This window comes from Hibiscus syriacus, unplaced genomic scaffold (assembly GCF_006381635.1).
Source record: "Hibiscus syriacus cultivar Baekdansim isolate YM2019G1 unplaced genomic scaffold, ASM638163v2 tig00111398_pilon, whole genome shotgun sequence".
NCBI classification, from domain to species: Eukaryota; Viridiplantae; Streptophyta; class Magnoliopsida; order Malvales; family Malvaceae; genus Hibiscus; species Hibiscus syriacus.
This window is the reverse complement of record NW_024063081.1, coordinates 152,902-171,918: the sequence shown is the minus strand read 5'-3', so window position 1 is coordinate 171,918 and position 19,017 is coordinate 152,902. Positions and strand designations below refer to the sequence as shown.

The following is a 19,017-nucleotide window of genomic DNA, read 5'->3' as shown; positions in this document are numbered from 1 at the left end:
CACATGGTAAATGGCCTTCAACTAGACTAGCTAGCAGTGACAGGAAAAGGACAGGGTGGGTTTATTTTACCAATTTGTTGCTCTTCATATTTCTTACTATTTGTATTGTACTGCATTCCGTAGTTCCATGAAATATTTCAAAGTACAAAACAAACTATGGTGGGTTTGGTTGGTGGAAATATTTATGAGATAATTGGAATATGTGAAGGAATTAGAATATATCAGGAATTGAAATTTAATTTTGTTTGGTTGGCAGAAAATTGAATTGGAATCCAATTTCATATTCTGTTTGGTTCGCAGACATATCAGATGAATTTGATTTCAGTAATGTAAAATGATATAATTGCCCTTCTTATTTGTTTGCTTTATTTTAGTTTGTTTTACAACTTATATGTAGTAATATATTATAAAAAACTAAAAAATATTAAAATTTCATTTTATTGATTGATTATTCATTCTAATAAATTATAAAAATAATGCTAATAAACATCATAAGTTAAAATCATCGCAATTAAAATATGTTAATAAGTTACCAAAAGATAGAGCAATATTTCGATACATTCCAATCGGAGTATGTTAATTAGTTATCAAAAAATATACCAAAAACTATTTTTATTCAATATATGAATTAGAAACTTGACCCGACACGACACAAAATAATAAAAAAAATATTTTTATTCAATAAAAACATTGACTTGATTGAAAAAAATTATATATAGAGGGGTATTATTGTAATTATTCCTAAATATATAAGGTAAAATTATATTTTTTTTCGGGACGGTCCGGTTTTTTTACCATAAACCTGAACCCGACCCGACCCGAATATCACACTTAAAAAACCCGACCCGAACAAAATAAAGTTTCACCCGACCCGAATATATGAATTAGAAATCTGACCCGACCCGAAATAATAAAAAATTATTTTTATTCAATAAAAACAATGATTTAATTGACAAAATATATATAGAGAGGGTATTATTGTAATTATTCATAAATATATAAGGTAAAATTATATATATTTTCGGGTAGGGTATTTTTCACCCTAAACCCGAACTCGACCCGACCCGAACATCACACTTAAAAAACCCGATCTGATCCAACCAAAATAAAGTTTCTCCCGACCTGAAATAATAAAAAAAATATTTTTATTCAATATATGAATAAGTTACCAAAAGATTTATGAGGGTAGTATGGTCAAATTTCAATTCCCTCCAACAAGAGAATTGAATTCCATTTCCCTCATTTGATGGAAAGTTGAAGCCATAAGAGATTTCAATTCCCTTGGAAAACTTGAACCAAACATGGAAAAGTGGTAGAATTGGATTTCAATTCTCTTCAATTCCAATGGATTCCATCCAACCAAACGCCACGTAAGGTTTCTTCCACTGTGTTATGAGAAACCAAACCCCCCATATTTTCTTTCTTTTTTTGCTTTCTCTTCCACAGCTCGGTTTGACTATGTTCATGTGTTTTGAACAAGGAAAAGTCGCCATTAATGAAACAATCATGAAATGGTCGCTGCTTTTCACTACCTTTCTCTCTATCTCATCCACCTTCCATTGCCCTGCAAGTCGTTTGCATTCTAAGATCTTTGAATTGAACATTAACATGCAACTGTCGAATATTTATAGCTATGTAGCTTATCTCAAAACATGTTTCATAATTTGTTTTCATTCATTCTTTTAGTTTCAAAAACCAATACGGTATGAAGGAAAAGGTTGTTAAGTAAAAAAAAAAAACCAATACCAGTTTAAGATTTGTGTCACACGGATTTTTGGTAAGGTTAAGTTGCAATTTTGGTATTGTAAATAAAGAAAATTGGATTGAGAGGACTACTGTTTCTATAGATAATTCTTTATAATATCCGATTCATATTAGTTGATTAATAAATTATATATCAATAATTAAATAAAATATATATAAATTTTGTATTGACATTTTATATTGATGTGTGTAAAATTGCGCAAATAATGCAACTGAAAAAAAGATTTTTCCCATATATTGTATCCAAGACTTTATTTTTTCAACTAGGGTGATATCTATAGTGTTTGTGGAAGACGGTGAGATTACACGACGTCTTTGGGAAAGATGACGAGAGTACACGACGTTTTTGGGAGCAAGGACAGCTCAGCTTGCTGACACAAGGGCCATGTACAGAGTGTTAACTTCAAGAGGAAGAAGAAGAAGACGCCAGTATATCGTGCGTCTTTCCGAGCTATTTAGAAGACGTTCAGTGTTTCATGTGTCTTCTCCAAGAATAATTATTAAGGGACGATATTTAATAAAATTTTCTCCCATAACTATTCAAACATTTTCGCAGTTAATAGTGGTTACATAAAATAACCATATTTGTATAACCATTAAATGTCCTTGAATTTATTTTTATGGTATTAGTAGTAAAATATATGATTGAAAATTTTAAATTTTACAATCAATAGGATTGGTTCAAGTGGTAAGCATCTTGATATCGCTTAAGTAAGTCTCAAGGTCGACTTCTTGTGTATGCTAAAAATTTCCACTGGAAAACTTACCCTCCAAAACTAAGTGTGCGAAGTGGGTCGACTCGGATTAGTTAGGACGAAGCAGATCAAAACTTTTAACGGAAAAGGACTAGTTTGAAACATAATGAATAGTCGAGTGACCATTTTGTAACTTTTAATAGTTGAGATATTCAATAAAAACAACTTCCTATAGTCGGATGACCATTTTGTTACTTTTGATAGTTGGGATTCAAAAAAGCAATATTTTATAGTCTAAAAACCATTTGTATATTTTACCATAAAAATATTATGTTCTTTAAAATATTAAAATTAAAACAAATATATCGAAATGAGTGAGTATACATTATTAAGTTATGAAACTTGAGTTAGGAATAATAATAACCCTCCATGGTAGAATCCTAGACATAATGTTCACCCATATAGATCGTCTTTTACAAATTACTGTGGTTATAAGAAGGGATGAAATTAAAGAATTGGGTAGAGGGATTTGTCTTTTAAAAATTTTAAATTCTTATATATTTTAGATATGTTTTTATATTTTCTATTGAAAATATATTTTCGTCCTTTAAAATTTTATAAATTTATTCCCTTAACATGATATTTTATAATTTAATTTATAAATTAAATTTCATAAAATATATAATTAAAAACTACTTGATTTAAGATTTTTAAAATATATTTTTTTATATTTTTATCAATTGTAAATTTTAAATAATAATAAGTTAAAATTAAAAGATTTAACAAAAAAATTAATAATGAATAGATTTAATGAGACATAGATTATAATGCTTATATGAACTTAATGAAAATTTTGTTTAATATATAAAGAAAAAAGTCCAAAGCAAATAATCACAGAGAAGTTGGGCTGGATAAAGATTTTTGAAGGAGTTGTGGCTTTATTATTATTACAAATATTATTTTCACGAGTTTAGTTATTCGACATGAGTAATCAATGAAGGCAAGAATAGGCAAGTGTTTTCTCCTCCATAAGCTCTCTGGCCGTTGCATCCATCTTTTCCCTCGACAACTGGTCTATCTTCAGCCCTTCCATTTCCAATGAAATATTCTCAAAATAAAGCAAATGCATGCTTGAATCTCAAGTAAAGCAAATGGAACTTACCCTTAACAATGGACCATTCTCCTTTCTCACATGTAACTGGGAAGGAGTAAATAATGCCAGCCTTAATTCCATATGACCCTTCAGAACACACTCCCATGGACACCCATGTTCCCTGAACAAATGACCCAAAAAGTAAATAATGAAGCTCTCGATGCAACAACAATGCAAATGAAAGATTAACCACCTTGGGAGTTCCAAGCACCCAATCACGTATATGATCACAAGCAGCACTTGCAGCAGATAATGCACTCGATAGCTTGCGAGCTTTGATAATGGCCGCTCCCCGCTGCTGCACCGTGGTAATGAACTCGGTGTTCAACCTAGAGAAGAATATTTACGTTAATGAATCATAAACATATTGCAGAAAATTGTTAATACGAAGAGAATACCAGTTATCATTAGCTATTGCAACTCTAACAGGCCTCTCTCCATTGGCGGTTTTTACGGTTGCATGATTAACATCCGGATATTGAGTTGATGAGTGATTGCCCCATATGATAACGTTCTTCACCTCACTAACATGAACATTTAGCTTCTCGGAGATTTGGCCTAATGCTCTGTTATGATCGAGACGGGTAAGGCAAGTGATGTTTTTATCCGGGATCGAAGGCGCAAATTCTTTCAAAATAAGTGCATTGGTGTTTGCTGGATTGGCAACAACTAACACCTGCATGATAAGAACTACTCATACATCAATCTGATATAAATCTCAAGACAATTTGCATTGGTAATTAAACTTCTTTTCTCGCCTTGCAGTCAGGGGCAGCATGCTGATCTAAGGCTGAAGCTTGAGCCTTATAAATCGCTACGTTTTTAGACATTACGTCCTTCCTTTCCATGCCTTCCTTCCGCGGGAATCCGCCAAGCATGACGGCTATATTGACGCCTTGACAGGCTTCAGTAACGTCTGTCGTCGCAACAACACCTTTTCAAGACAATTCGAATATAAATCAGAAGAAAACATAGACGAAGAAAGCGCAACAACAAATGAGAGTCATGAGACATGTACCCTTGAGAAGAGGAAAGGCAGCATCAATCAGTTCCATTTTGACTCCATTCAAGGCTTCAGCTGCTAGTTCGATATCAAGCATGTGAATAATTACAGGCTGCTCAGGGCCTAACATCAACCCTCTGGCAATCATAGGAACAAGAGCATAGCCAATTTGCCCTGTTGCAGAAAATCTACCGATTGAGCTACATACAAATTTAATATTTATGATTATCTGCAAAATCATCTACCATGCATATTCGACGTAAGTATCTGTATGCAATGCAGTCATTTGATAAAAGAAAAAAAAAGATAAGAACTGGTTCAAGCTTGCCTGCAGCGCCGGTAACGAGTACCGTTACAGGCTCCTTTTCTATGTTCAACAGGCCACACATATGCTTAATTATCTTCCAGAACAAAGCCACAGAAAATAGAACAACCAAGATTTTCTGAAGCAAAATAACATGCTCTTGCTCCATCTCCATGTTTCCAGAAAACCAAACACTACTACAATTACAAAGGCCTATGTTGAATTCAAGACAACGTATATATGGTATCATTGGCATGAGAATCCACAGTGATAATCACAACGAGGAAACCAGATGCTAAAGGAAGTGTACAAGGAATGCAAAAAACCAGCACGACAAGCTCTCTACTGTGAAGAAAAGAATCTACCTTCCAAATGATTGTGAAGAATATGGGTGAAGGACAAAGAACATAATTAAAATAGCATTGCTTGCTTGCTTTCATTAACAACTAAACGTGCAAAGATGGTTTTTTTTTTCTTTCTATACTGGCAAACTGAGATATAATAACTTCTTTCGCATGAACCAGCTCTGCTGCTAAAGGAAGAGGGAATACATTATAGATACAATATTTTTAAAAATCAATTAAAATATCTTAAAATTTTAAATTCAATTTAAAGTTTGAGCCATTTAATATAAGGCTAAGCTATATTTATTATCAAATTATTACTTTTGTTCTGTTTTGATCATCTAACTATTATCTCTTTAAAATCATACTTAATATTACGTTTTGATTTCATTTTGATCACCTATTGTAGAAATTAACAAAAATGCTAATGTGACAATTTTTAAGAAAATTTCAATGATGAAATGACTTTACCTTATGGTGACATATCAAAATCATGTTAATTTTTTTTAACAACAGATGATCAAAATAAAATCAAAAGACAACGTTAGTTGTGATTTTGAAGAAAAAAAGGTTAGGTGACAAAAAAAACAACTATGATTGTTTGGTTACTAACCTGTAGTTTACCCTTAATATAATTAACCCATATAAAAATGCTCCAGACCCAATGAACCTGGAACGCTGCCACGTGTATCGACGCTTTCCTCCCACGCTTTTAAACATTCTTGAAATCCGCCGCCAAATATTAAACCCAGAAGCTCCTCATAATTTCAGAGCAACAAAATTGCTACAAAGCGGAACATGAACTACGAACAGAGGCTTAAAGCCGCGGCCAAAATCATTGTTGAGTGCGATGCACGCGCCGGGGACGAGGCGGTGGATTGTGCAGATTTTGGAGTCACCGCGACGCTGAAACCACACCAAGTCGAGGGAGTGTCGTGGCTTATTAGGAGATATGTTCTCGGCGTCAACGTCGTTCTTGGTAAGTATTTTTTTCTCCTTTGTTGTGCTTTTAGTTCTTTTCGTTTTCTTTCAAAATTTTAGATTCTAATGTATCATTTTTTGTTTCTTGAACTTGTATTGCAGGAGATGAGGTGTTCTTTATTTCAAAATTGAATTGAAATGTGTAAACTTAACCGTTATTTTCCTGCTAAACTATCTTAGATAATAATTTCCGTAATTTGAAAATGGTTGACAGATGGGATTGGGGAAAACTCTTCAAGCTATTTCCTTCTTGAGCTATTTGAAGCTCCATCGGAAGTCACCAGGTCCATTTTGTGAGTTCAAGCTTTTGGTTTGATTTTAAGAATTTTAGGGTGGCTGGGGGCTTTTTGTTCTAATTTGTAAGTTGATTTCTCATTATTGTCGAATTATTTTGTAGTGGTGCTTTGCCCATTAAGTGTAACAGATGGCTGGGTGTCAGAGATTGTTAAATTCGCTCCTAAATTAGAAGTTCTTAGGTATGTTGGAGAGAAAGAGATCCGGCGAAGTCTACGCAAGACTATATATAAGCATGTGAAAGATAAGCCATCAACAACTGTGAGTTTCTTGCTATGTGATTTACATTATGTTTGAAATCTGGCCAACTAGTGGTTATATTATGTTACTCAGTATATTGAAAGTTTGAAACATCTTTACCAACATGTTTGAGGAATTTTCCCCTTTATTTGTAGGATTTGTCCTTACCCTTTGATGTGCTCTTGACAACATATGACATAGCGTTGAAGGATCAAAATTTTCTCTCTCAAATACCCTGGCATTATGCTGTAATAGATGAAGCTCAAAGGCTTAAAAATCCTTCCAGTGTATGGTCAAGATAGAAAGATATATCTTTCACGTTCTTCTACATATCATGTCTGATCTAGTTGGTTAAACAAGACATTCTAATTTGTAGATCTTGACAGGTTCTGTATAATGTCCTTAACGATAGGTTTCTTATGCCAAGACGGCTGTTGATGACCGGTACACCTGTTCAGAACAATCTCACTGAACTCTGGGCTCTGATGCATTTTTGTATGCCCTCAGTGTTTGGGACCCTAAACCAGTTTCTTTCTTTATTCAAAGAAGCTGGAGATATTTCATCAGGTTGTGTTTGTTATTTACTCTATAGGTTATCTAACTTTAGACCTCATCTGAATCGGTGTTTTGTCCTTTCAGAGCATGGCATATGCCTTCGAATCTAGTGTTTGATACTCTTGTTTCCCTCATTTTTAAGCTTTGGGTTTTCATGGACTGAAACCTATTCTTATATCCGCTTCTTTTTTGAAATCAAGCATTTATGACTTTTGAGGACCTGCAAATCACATAATGCCTATTACGGCATACTTACCTTATTGTTGGCTTCTACAAGGATATAAGGAGATTTATGGCACATGTCTTACACCTTCTCTGACCTCCTTTTACCAGATAGTACATCCAAGTCCAAGGAGCTATTTAAGAGTTTAAAATATATATTGCAAGCCTTTATGCTTCGACGGACAAAATCCAAACTTATTGAGTCAGGAAATCTAGTACTCCCTTCTCTTACTGAGATTACTGTGTAAGTTCTCTCTATTGAATTTTTGAGAAACTTATAAGTTACAAATGCTAATGTGCTTATTTACTTATTTGTTATTTTAGGTTGGCTCCATTAATTAGCCTGCAAAAGAAGGTGTATACTTCAATACTAAGAAAGGAGCTTCCAAAACTTCTTGCTTTGTCTTCTGGATCGTCTAGCCATCAATCATTACAAAATATTGTATGTTAGATTTTCTAACTTTTTAGCTTTGATGTTCTCTTATAAACTTTTACATTTATGTTGTAATATGAAATATTAGTTAATCCCAGGCTACTGTTCCTGCATTTCTTAATCATTTTATAAGTCACCTCGTGTCTCTTTCTGGAAGTTCATATTTCAGTTGTCAATATACTATGCTTCCTTTTGCGTTATTGAAATCTTATTAATGACCAATATTATTCAACTACCGGAAGAAGCTGCCTCCCGAGGTATTGGAGAGTGGTAGCTATTGTGTTGATAGATCCAACAAACTTATTACATGGTGATTTAATGTTAATCATTAATGTAGTTACAGATTGTTAACTCTTCTAAATAATTTTTTCTCTGTTCTGCTCTTACTGTTAACCGTTCTAAATAATTTCTTTTCTAATGTAATACCAATTCTACTCCTATTTCTACCCCTATTAACTGGTGCTTTTTCTCATGTAACAGTTGTTATATATACGTCTGCCTCAAGTCCTAGAGATGCTGCTCAAATTATAGTTCTAGGATCTTCTATCTGTTGGATATAATAGCCCATTTTAGGGCATCAAATTCTCAAGGCATTCCTTTATTTCTTGCCACGCCCCTATTTCTTTCTGTAGGAATTATAGAAATGAGTTGTCAATCCCTTAAGTTAAGAGATTATGTAATTTTTTTTTTTTCCCTTATTTCAAGGGATTACATCTCCTAGGATTAGTTTCCTTTCTTAGAGTTTCCTAGTTTAGAGGCATAATTTGTATATAAATATGTAATATGTTCTACTGAATGTACACAAGAATAAAAATAACAGATTTGTCTGTTTTCTACAGTCTGTTTTCTACACAGTCTGTTTTCTACATGGTATCAGGTTAGAGCGATCAATCCGATTTCCGCTTCTCTTTAAATCAATTCCTATTCAACTCTATTTTTTTATGGCTAATCCGGATCCCTCAGCATTCGAAATCACTTCCCAGACCAGCCCCTCTCAATCTGATTTTCAGACTTCAGATTTCAAATTTTCAAAGCAACAGAGGAAAAATCGCCTTTGGTGTGAACATTGTAAGAAGCCAGGCCATATGATAGATCAATGTTGGAAGCTGCACGGAAAACCAGCTGATTGGCAGCCCACACGGTCCAGGTTTCAAAAGGAGTCTCATATTGTCTCTCAAGATGATTCCTCAAGCAGTTTTAACAAGAAACAGATAGAAGAACTGCAGCAGATTTTGAGCAGTATGACAACCAAGCCTACAAATGTGACTCAACACTGCTTCGAGAGACAACAGCTTGTTCCTTACTTCTTGTGTCAACACACCTCAACAAAACGGGGTTGCAGAAAGGAAAAATAGACATCTTCTAGAGGTTACTAGGTCTCTTATGTTTGCTGCTAATGCTCCTAAGTATCTTTGGGGGGAAGTTTTTCTTACAGCCACTTACCTCATCAATAGAATGCCAAGTAAGACCTTAGATTTCAAAATTCCTACTAAGGTTCTGTTTCAGCTGTATCCCTATTTTAAACATTTAAACTCAAGTCTTTCTCCTCGGGTGTTTGGGTGTACAGCCTTTGTTCATATCCACAACAGAGGGAAATTAGATCCTAGGTCCATAAAGTGTGTGTTCTTGGGCTATTCTTCGAGTCAGAAGGGTTACAAGTGTTACTCACCTTCCACAAAAAAGACCTATGTCTCCTTTGATGTTACATTTTTTGAAAACCAACCTTATTTTTCAGGAACGGAAATTCAGGGAGAGAGTTACAAGGAATTTCAGCCTGTTCAAACCGATATTTCTTTACAGCCTATCATTTTCTTACCTATTACTGAAGCCGGCTAGCACTGTCCCAGTTCTTAGGGAGGGTGATGGGAATAACCTAAATAACTCTGATGAATTACCTTCCTCCTTATCTCAGCACTCTAGTCCGTGCAAAACACCTTCCACCACTACAAAAAATGCACCTAACAATGACCCTGAAACCATAACTCCCCAACCAAAACAACTCAGTGTTTACTCAAGAAGAAGGAAAGATGCTGAAGAAATCAGTCAGCCTAGCATTTGCCAAGAACCAGATTCGGATCCTGTTGCAACTGAAACAGAAGGTAATGATGGTTACCAAGAGGCTACTACTGTTGATCTTGATGACTTTCCTATTGCTATTAGGAAGGGGGTAAGAAAATGCATTGCTCATCCCATAAATAAGTATGTTGCATATAAGAAATTACAGTCTAATTTTAGGGTCTTCATTGCCAGCATTAACACTGTAAAAATCCCAAGAAATGTGACAGAAGCATTTTAATCTCCTGAGTGGAAAAAGGCTATGGAAGAAGAGATAAAAGCGTTGCAAAAGAATAAGACATGGAGTTTGACAGATTTGCCAAAAGGGAAGAGAGTTGTTGGATGCAGGTGGATATTCACAGTCAAATATCATTCGGATGGGAGTGTGGAAAGATACAAGGCAAGGCTGGTTGCTAAAGGTTTTTCTCAGTCCTATGGCATCGACTACCAGGAGACTTTTGCACCGGTTGCAAAATTGAATACCATCAGAATATTGTTATCAGTAGCTGTTAACATGGACTGGAAATTGCATCAGCTGGACATAAAAAATGCTTTTCTGAATGGGAACCTTGAAGAAGAGGTATACATGGAGGTCCCCCCGGATTAGAAGGAAAGGTCACTAAGAAAACTGTGTGCAAGCTCAATAAATCCTTATATGGCTTAAAACAGTCTCCCAGGGTTTGGTTTGATCGATTTGCTAAGGCTATGACACATAATGGTTTCAAACAAAGCCAAGCGGATCACACATTATTCAGAAAAATTACACCGAGTGGTAAGATAACCCTCCTAATTGTCTATGTAGATGATATGATTATAACTGGTAGTGATATAGAAGAAATAGAAAAGCTAAAGATGAATCTTGCAAAGGAGTTTGAAACCAAGGATTTAGGGAGTATGAGGTATTTCCTGGGTATGGAAGTTGCAAGGTCTGAGGAAGGGCTGGTCATAAACCAGCGTAAGTATGTTTTGGATCTTCTTACAGAAACTGGGATGCTCGACTTCAAACCAGTTGAAACTCCAATGGAGTCAGGCTTGAAATTTTGCAAGGAAATGACTGGAAATCCAGTAAACAAGGAAACCTACCAAAGGTTAGTTGGGAAGTTAATCTACCTTTCACTGACCAGGCCTGATATTGCATACTCAGTGAGCATTGTCAGCCAACATATGAGTGATCCTCGAGAAGAACATTTGGAAGTTGTTAAACAGAATTTTAAGGTTCTTGAAATTTACCCCAGGAGCTGGACTTATATTTAGAAAAAATCAAGACAGAATAGTGAAGGTTTATACGGATGCAAGCTGGGGAGGTGAATTAACTGATAGAAGGTCAGTTAGTGGCTACTGTACCTACGTTTGGGGTAATTTGGTGACTTGGAGAAGTAAGAAACAAAATTGTTGTCTCTCGAAGTAGTGCTGAGTCAGAGTTTAGAGCAATGGCTCTCGGAATATGTGAAGGAATGTGGATTAAAAGACTGCTCACAGAACTGGACTTAGATGACAAGAAGAATTTTGAGATTTTTAGTGACAGCCAATCAACTATGAGTATAGCAAAAAACCCAGTGCAGCATGATAGAACGAAACACATTGAGATAGACAGACATTTTATTTACGAGAAGGTCAACAATGGAGTTGCAAAACTGCAGTACATTCCGACGAAGAAACAACTGGCAGATATCTTCACCAAAACCCTTCCACGAGTGACTTTTGATGAGATGTCATTCAAATATATATATACACCAGTTTGAGGGGGAGTGTAGGAATTATAGAAATGAGTTGTCAATCCCTTAAGTTAAGAGATTCTGTAATTATTTTTTGTTTTTCAATCCCTTATTTCAAGGGATTACATCTCCTAGGATTAGTTTCCTTTCTTAGAGTTTCCTAGTTTAAAGGCATAATTTGTATATAAATATGTAATATGTTCTATTGAATGTACACAAGAATAAAAATAACAGACTTGTATGTTTTCTACACTTTCATCTTTAAAAAAGTAGTTGATTAATTTGATGCTCAGATGTCTTGTTCATTATCGCTCATCAAAAGTTATTTTGCATCCTAAATGCTTTCCGACGATTTTTGTTTTTCTTCTGCTCTATTTTATAATGTTTACACTTTTATTGGATAGGTAATTCAGCTAAGAAAAGCATGTAGCCACCCGTACCTCTTCCCTGGCATTGAGCCTGAGCCATATGAAGAGGGTGAACACCTAGTTCAGGTATTGCATTGTTGCATATAGCTTTGCAAAGAGTTTAAATAAGTTTTTTTTTTGTGTCAAGACCAATGTTTTCAAAATCGGACCGGACATTGAATCGGTGAGGGTATTGGTTCACTGGTTCAACCGGGTTCAACCGCGGTTGAACCGGATTTTATATAAAATAATATATTTTTTTAATTTTACATAATATTCAAAGCAATATTAATATATATGTAACACTTTTTTTAAGTTTACAATATTAAAAGGTATAAAAATATCACAAGTCATAACATGTATAAATGAAAAACCATAAAATCAAGTGAAACAAAATGATTCAAATCAACTACAACATAATATTTAAGGTAAAACATATTAAATAATAAATATAATTATATAACTATAATCAAAAAAATAAAATTAGGGTTTAAAAAAATCATAACAAATGATGTCATTTGGTTTAATTGTTTTAAAAAAAACAATCCCACATGGCTAAGAAACATAGAAGAGTATCCCAAAAGTTTAAAGAGTAAAAATATGAGAATAAAACAATCTCACATGGCTAAGAAACATAGAAGAGCATCCCAACTTACTTCTATAAATAATAGAGGTAATTTGACATTCAAAATCATGGAGCCTTTTGGTGAGCACAAAGCGAACTATTCTTTCGCTTCAATTGAGCTCAAATTTTAGGCTTCAATTGAGCTCAAATTTTAGGCTTCAATCGAATTTCTAAATTTTTTTTTGAGTTCGAGCCTTTTCGATTTCAAGTTTTAATATTATATTTCGAGTTGATAATTTTTAGCTCGTGAGTTTTTGAGTCGAGTTGAGCTTACTTTTAAAGTTTTCGAGTTCGAGTCGAGCTCAGCAATACTCGAATTTGACTCGGCTCGTTGAACAAACGACGTTGTTTGGTTTAATTTTTTTTAAAGAAAAAAAGTGAACCTGTGGTTCAAACCGGTTTTGCCGGTTTTCAGCCGGTTCACCCCGGTTTTCCCGGTTTTCAGCCGGTTCTTTACCGGTTCTGTGCTAATCCGGTTTTGAGAGTTAACCGGACCGGACAGTCCACCGGTTCACGGTTCAACCAGTCGAACCGGCCGGTCCGGTCCGGTTTTAATAACATTGGTCAAGACTATAATACTTGTAAGAGAAAAAAATAATATAAAACAGAATATGTGAAAAAATTCTTCTTTTACCTTCACAACTCCTATTGCTATGGGTGAAAGAGTTGACTTACAGTTTAGAGTACACCCATTACTCTCTTAAAATTTCCTGATCAGGCCAGTGGGAAGCTTATGATTTTAGATCAACTACTTCAGAAACTATATGATTCTGGGCACCGTGTCCTTCTCTTTGCTCAGATGACCCATACGCTCGACATTTTACAGGTTTGTCATCCATAACAGTAATGCTTCTGCTTGATTGCTAGTGTTTTGTGAATAGTATATTTAAATTGCAATGTAGGATTTTTTAGAGTTGCGAAAATATTCCTACGAGCGGCTTGATGGATCCATTCGAGCTGAAGAGCGCTTTGCTGCTATAAGAAATTTCAGCAAACGATCAGAATCCGACCAAAATGCTGCTTTTCTTTTCTTGATCTCTACAAGAGCTGGGGGTGTTGGCTTGAATCTTGTAACTGCTGATACTGTGAGTTTTCTCATTTCCATTCCTGGATGAATTCTTTCTCAACTTTCGTGGTATGGAATTGTTACAATTATTTTGAGCTAGGATATTTCTTCAATTCATTTCTGAAGCCATATTTGACTATGTAAAGTGATGTGGGTGTTTGCAACCATAATGGGAGATTTGATTGTATAAACTGGTGTTTCAATTAAGGAACTATTAATGATGAGGAACTGGATCTAAAATTCTCTTAAAGCTGTTCTAAAGCACATCCTAGATTTTACCATTATTTTTCCAATGCTATATTCATACGTTCTTGACACAACTAATTTCAATTGATAGCACAGGTTATATTCTACGAGCAAGATTGGAATCCTCAGGTAGACAAGCAAGCTCTGCAGCGAGCACATAGAATAGGCCAAATGAATCATGTGTTATCCATAAACCTTGTTACAGAACATAGTGTGGAACAGGTGAGATCTTATATATACCAGTTAAAGTAAAGGCCGCATACTAACCTCTGGCACTTGGCTGCCTAAATGCAGGTCATTATGCGAAGAGCAGAAAGAAAGCTGCAGCTTAGTCATAATGTTGTAGGAGATCATATCATGAACCTGGAGGGGAAAGAAATGGCAGGAGCTGAAATGGGTGATCTGCGATCCATCATATTTGGGTTGCATATGTTTGATCCGACTGAGGTCAATAATGAAGAAGCATATGAGTTAAAGACGTCAGAGCTAAGTGCTATGGCTGAGAAAGTACTTGCAATGCGTTATGAAAAAACATTAGGCAAGAATGATAGCAAGTTTGAGATTAATGCAGGGGATTTGATGGACGGCCATGATGTTATTATGAGAGAGAGTTCCTCCAGTACTGATCCTGTTCTTGATGAGGCTTCATATCTCTCTTGGGTTGAAAAATTCAAGGTAGCCTCACAGTCAGGTGATAATCAAATCATGGAGCTGGAAAGTAGAAGGAAAGGTGACGACAGGCATCTAAAAGTGGAGGCTGCAAAGAAGAAGGAAGAGGAAAAGAAGAAGGCTAAGTGGGAAGCTCATGGATACCATTCACTTTCTGTCCAAGATCCTTGCCCAATGGACGGTGATATGCTGTCAGATTCTGGTTCTGTTCTTTTTGTCTATGGTGATTGTACTGATCCCTCAAAAGTTTGTCCATCTGAGCCTGCTATAATATTCAGGTTAGTTTCTTTTTTTTTTTATAAAATTCAGGCTAGTTTCTTGTAGGCAACTAGTCATCCATCTTAGCCTTCTCATTATTATACTCATTATAGGACTAATGATGGTGGGTAATTTCCTCCATGATCAAACATACTGTTAGATTGTGAGCCACCACTGCACTGTTGGTTGCTAAAATGGCCACGATATGTGATGGTTGGAATTCATTTACAAATACCCTTTTTGAAGCATTTCTGAACATTGAATGCAGAATAAATCATCTGCATCTTCTTTCTTTTGAGCACCTTCAATACTTTACATAGCATTTGAAAGTGAGCTTGTTCCCTTAATATTTTAAGTGATTGTGCACCCCCTCCTTTTTTATGTACCATGGTAGCTTAGAAGTGTGCTCATATTATATTAATGTTAATATTTCAAATTATGGATTTCTTTTTTGCGCAGGTCCGTAGAAAGTTAAATTTCTGCCTCTTGTCAATATTTTTCCATTTAAATGCCTAGGAAGTTAAAATCGTTCTTTTTATCTTTGGTTTAATGCTATTCGACAGTTGTATTGATAATTCTGGAAATTGGGGTTGTGGTGGAATGTTTGATGCTCTAGCAAAGCTTTCTGCTAGTATTCCTGTTGCATATGAACAAGCTTCTGAGTTTCAGGATCTTCATCTCGGTGATCTCCATCTTATAAGAATCAATGGTCAGCTAACTAACTTGGGGAATTCTCCTTTTTGGTTATTGTACATGTTTATGATTTTCTCAATCTTCATCCATTTTCTTCCATGCAGAGGATGTCAAGGAAAATAATGCTCCACTGTGGGTTGGTTTGGCTGTTGTACAATCTTATAATCCAAGACATAAAGTTCCCCGTAGTGACATCTCAATGCCTGATTTGGAACGCTGTTTATCGAAGGCATCATTCTCAGCAGCTGAAAATTCTGGTAGAGACTTTTTAGTTAATGTATCTTACATCCCCCTCGTCATCATTGATTGATATTACATCTTAAAAGAATTCAAGTTAGATTATGTTCTTCTCTCTTTTGTTCTATTGGTCTTATATACTTGATTATTGCATCATGTAAAACTACCTGTACGATGCGATTAAGTTGTCTAGTCTTTTGCCTTCATGCACCTATGACTTCTTTCATCTGCCCGAAATGTCTGAAAACAAACCAATACCTTATGGGACGAAGCATCATTTTGATTTTCATTTACAGCTATGAAGTACCCACGTTTTTTTTTTGCTTCAACCATTTGGAGCCATCTAAATGTATTCTCCCTTCTTTTTAACAGCATCTATACACATTCCACGTATCGGATATCAAGATAGATCGGATCGTTCTCAGTGGTATACCGTGGAACGACTTATGAGAAAATATGCTTCCATTTACGGTGTTAAGATATATGTGTATGCATCCCCCTCTTGCTATGTATTTCCCCCTTTGCAGACATATGGTAAACTAATTTCATTTACCTTCTGCAGGTATTACTACCGTCGGTAACTTGCTGAATGAGTATTACTGTGACCTTCATAGTCGTGTGTGCCATAATTTAAGTTACAAGATGTGTACTTATCTCCTTCCATGACGTTAGGGGAAGACTGAATGTGTAGTATAAAGTGCATTTCTTGAACTTATAAATTATAATTTGAAACAAACTAAATTTCCATATTCCAAAAATTGACTTTTTTGAAATTGTATACTTGAGATCCTAATCTTTTTTCCTTACAATTTAGTCCTTAAAACTTGTTAGCACTTTAGAAAATTTATGAGAATCATACCCAATAACCACATAAGCTTAATTTGGGGAAATTCTATTGTAAACCAAATTTGGCAAAAGTATCTACTTTGCCCCTCAATACTTTAAGATCTCTTCAAATAGTCATTGCCTTAATTTTGATATTTCTTTACTATAATCATGTCAATCAGAAATTTTTGGGTGTTATATTTCAATGCTTGAACCTCGACATAAAAAAGAATACCTTCATGTTGGCAAACAAATCAAACATCTCATGCATCTCAAGCACACCAAATCATAACAAAACTTTATTAAAGAGATCAAAGTTCATAGAAAACAAGTCCAAAATGAAACACATCAAACCTAATCTCGATCAGTCCTACGCTACCTTTTAAATAAGTCCAAAAGTCCATTTTATTATATAATTGGATAAATGTCTTGTTAAAGATCATTCGTATTTACTTCTCACCAATCCTCCAAATGTTAAATTTTTGCAAATGATATTGAAAAATAAAGGTCAGCTTAAGAAAGCTAAGTGAGTGCTCTAATTATGAAGATGTTTGAGAGTTATTCTAGAATTAAACCGAGCTTATGAGGCCATGTATACGAGTATTGAGAATTATGAGCTTAAGCATAATTATGATATGTTATTGGGTACTTTGTCAATTTTCAGATACAATTGACATGTAATAAGGTCTACAAGATTTATACGAGTATTGTTGAGATTTTGTCTCGTTAATTACGTAGGTATGAAGATTTAGTTGAACATGTAACCCCCTAGACCCGGTCTGTGAGTTAGACCCAAACCTAAGTGGTCACATATCCCATTCAGGTTTTTTTTTTCCACTTATAGTACGTTAAATATAATATAGAACATAATATTAATAATACAGATATGTCCAAAACGATAATAAAATACATGTCACCAAACATAACCGAAAAACATATAGAAATATATGTTCGTACAAAATAAAATAGTTGATTTCTCCTGATGCCAAATCTGCTAGCTTATGGTCTGCTGTTATCTGAAAAATGGTAAAAACTACAGAATGAGCTAAAAAGCCCAGTGTGTTCCATACAGTGTATATAAAAACATACTGATAAAAATATTCCAGTAAAGTCGGTTTATGCAATCATGTCGTAAAAAAAATATGAACACTACCCCCAGCCCATCACAACAGAATGTGTAGGTTCCCCAGAACCATACACCCAGCCCACACAACAAATAAGGCCCTGAGCACAAAGCCGAGGAACCTACAGATATACTTCCTTCAACGATACCCCCCAATGATGGAGATGTTCATGAATGTATTTGAATGAAAACAATGATTAAATTTTTAAAACATAAAAGTGTTCATGCTTAACAATAATATACAGAAATACGGAAATCAGAAGACAAGTCAGTAGTATACAGAATTTCAGATATCGAATATTCAATATTCAGAAGATCGGTATAAAATACCGTAACCAGAATTCATATCAGAAATATGTGGCAAATCAGATGTCATATACATAATGTTCAGATGTATATTTTAAAACAGAAATAATTAACACTGTCGGGAAACACACCTGTAACAGTCTGAGAAATCAGATAGGGAAGCCTATTACTGGGTCTGTCGATCACGTTCTGCTGCAGCGCTAGATCCTACGAATTGAAAAAATCCATATTGGAATCCTAATATAAATAATCTAAATATTATTTAAATAATATACAGAAACCTACGGGTAATTCTCGTAGTACGCGGTTCAGGCTGATCTAACGAACGGATAATACCGGACCTAATTGATCCTTGTTCAGGTGAAACACGAGTACCTTCATAAAATATTTTATTGAATAAATCATTGACCAAATCTCATTTAAATAATCAAAATATTAAAATATTAAGCCTTTTGGGTTTACAAGCTCGATTCGGGAATTTCGTGTCAGAATTTGGCAAAACGGACTTCGGAATCAAATTCAGGACGTCGAAAAATATAAAGTATAACCTTTCGAATTTTCGAATTCTTGGTCAAAATTAAAGTCAACGGGGTTGACTGACGATTTGGAGACTTTCGGGTTTGAATTTAGCAAAACGGACCCCAAAAACGGATTCGGAACGTCGAAAACTATCAGGATAGGTATTCTTGGTCGAAAACAAAGGTCGTCTAATAGCTGGTCAAAGCCGGTCAAAGTTCTGGTCAAAGGAGGTCAACAAACTGTCAAACATTTTACACAAATAGCACCCTTTTTAAAAAATTACCA

At 34.9% G+C, this 19,017-nt stretch overlaps 2 protein-coding genes across 4 annotated transcripts; one reads left to right on the top strand and one right to left on the bottom strand.

Annotated features, from left to right (window-relative positions):
• Positions 1-3,381: 3,381 nt before the first annotated feature.
• LOC120161360 (malate dehydrogenase, cytoplasmic-like) lies at positions 3,382-5,117 on the bottom strand. The gene is made up of 7 exons (XM_039171638.1): positions 4,944-5,117; positions 4,631-4,789; positions 4,371-4,546; positions 4,011-4,288; positions 3,806-3,941; positions 3,622-3,733; positions 3,382-3,545 (listed from the first exon to the last, which is right to left on the bottom strand). Exons 1-7 carry the CDS (start codon positions 5,092-5,094, stop codon positions 3,451-3,453), a joined length of 1,107 nt encoding a protein of 368 aa, XP_039027569.1. The 5' UTR covers positions 5,095-5,117; the 3' UTR covers positions 3,382-3,450.
• An 876-nt stretch (positions 5,118-5,993) lies between these two features.
• LOC120161359 (probable helicase CHR10) lies at positions 5,994-16,645 on the top strand. Of its 3 annotated transcripts, XM_039171635.1 has the most exons (17): positions 5,994-6,242; positions 6,347-6,354; positions 6,459-6,537; positions 6,642-6,799; positions 6,934-7,065; positions 7,165-7,345; positions 7,667-7,799; positions 7,880-7,997; positions 12,163-12,252; positions 13,509-13,616; positions 13,693-13,875; positions 14,199-14,324; positions 14,397-15,049; positions 15,593-15,738; positions 15,827-15,979; positions 16,332-16,446; positions 16,522-16,645. In XM_039171635.1, the coding sequence occupies exons 1-17, from the start codon at positions 6,062-6,064 to the stop codon at positions 16,538-16,540; spliced, it is 2,583 nt and encodes an 860-aa protein (XP_039027566.1). In that variant the 5' UTR covers positions 5,994-6,061; the 3' UTR covers positions 16,541-16,645. The 3 variants fall into 3 exon arrangements, with proteins under 3 accessions (XP_039027566.1, XP_039027568.1, XP_039027567.1); XM_039171636.1 differs by lacking the exon at positions 6,347-6,354 and having other exon boundaries at positions 6,069-6,242; XM_039171637.1 differs by lacking the exons at positions 15,593-15,738; positions 15,827-15,979; positions 16,332-16,446; positions 16,522-16,645 and adding an exon at positions 15,298-15,442.
• Positions 16,646-19,017: the final 2,372 nt, after the last annotated feature.

Bases quoted from the DNA above. Each gene is read 5' to 3' on its own strand.
- LOC120161359 (XM_039171635.1), top strand. From the start codon at position 6,062: ATGAACTACGAACAGAGGCTTAAAGCCGCGGCCAAAATCATTGTTGAG. The intron at 7,998-12,162 runs GTATGTTAGATT...TTTATTGGATAG, and splicing joins ATCAATCATTACAAAATATT to GTAATTCAGCTAAGAAAAGC. The intron at 14,325-14,396 runs GTGAGATCTTAT...GCCTAAATGCAG, and splicing joins CAGAACATAGTGTGGAACAG to GTCATTATGCGAAGAGCAGA.
- LOC120161360 (XM_039171638.1), bottom strand. From the start codon at position 5,094: ATGGAGATGGAGCAAGAGCATGTTATTTTGCTTCAGAAAATCTTGGTT. The intron at 4,790-4,943 runs GCAAGCTTGAAC...TTTCTGCAACAG, and splicing joins ACTCGTTACCGGCGCTGCAG to GGCAAATTGGCTATGCTCTT. The intron at 3,734-3,805 runs GTGGTTAATCTT...TCATTTGTTCAG, and splicing joins GGGTGCTTGGAACTCCCAAG to GGAACATGGGTGTCCATGGG.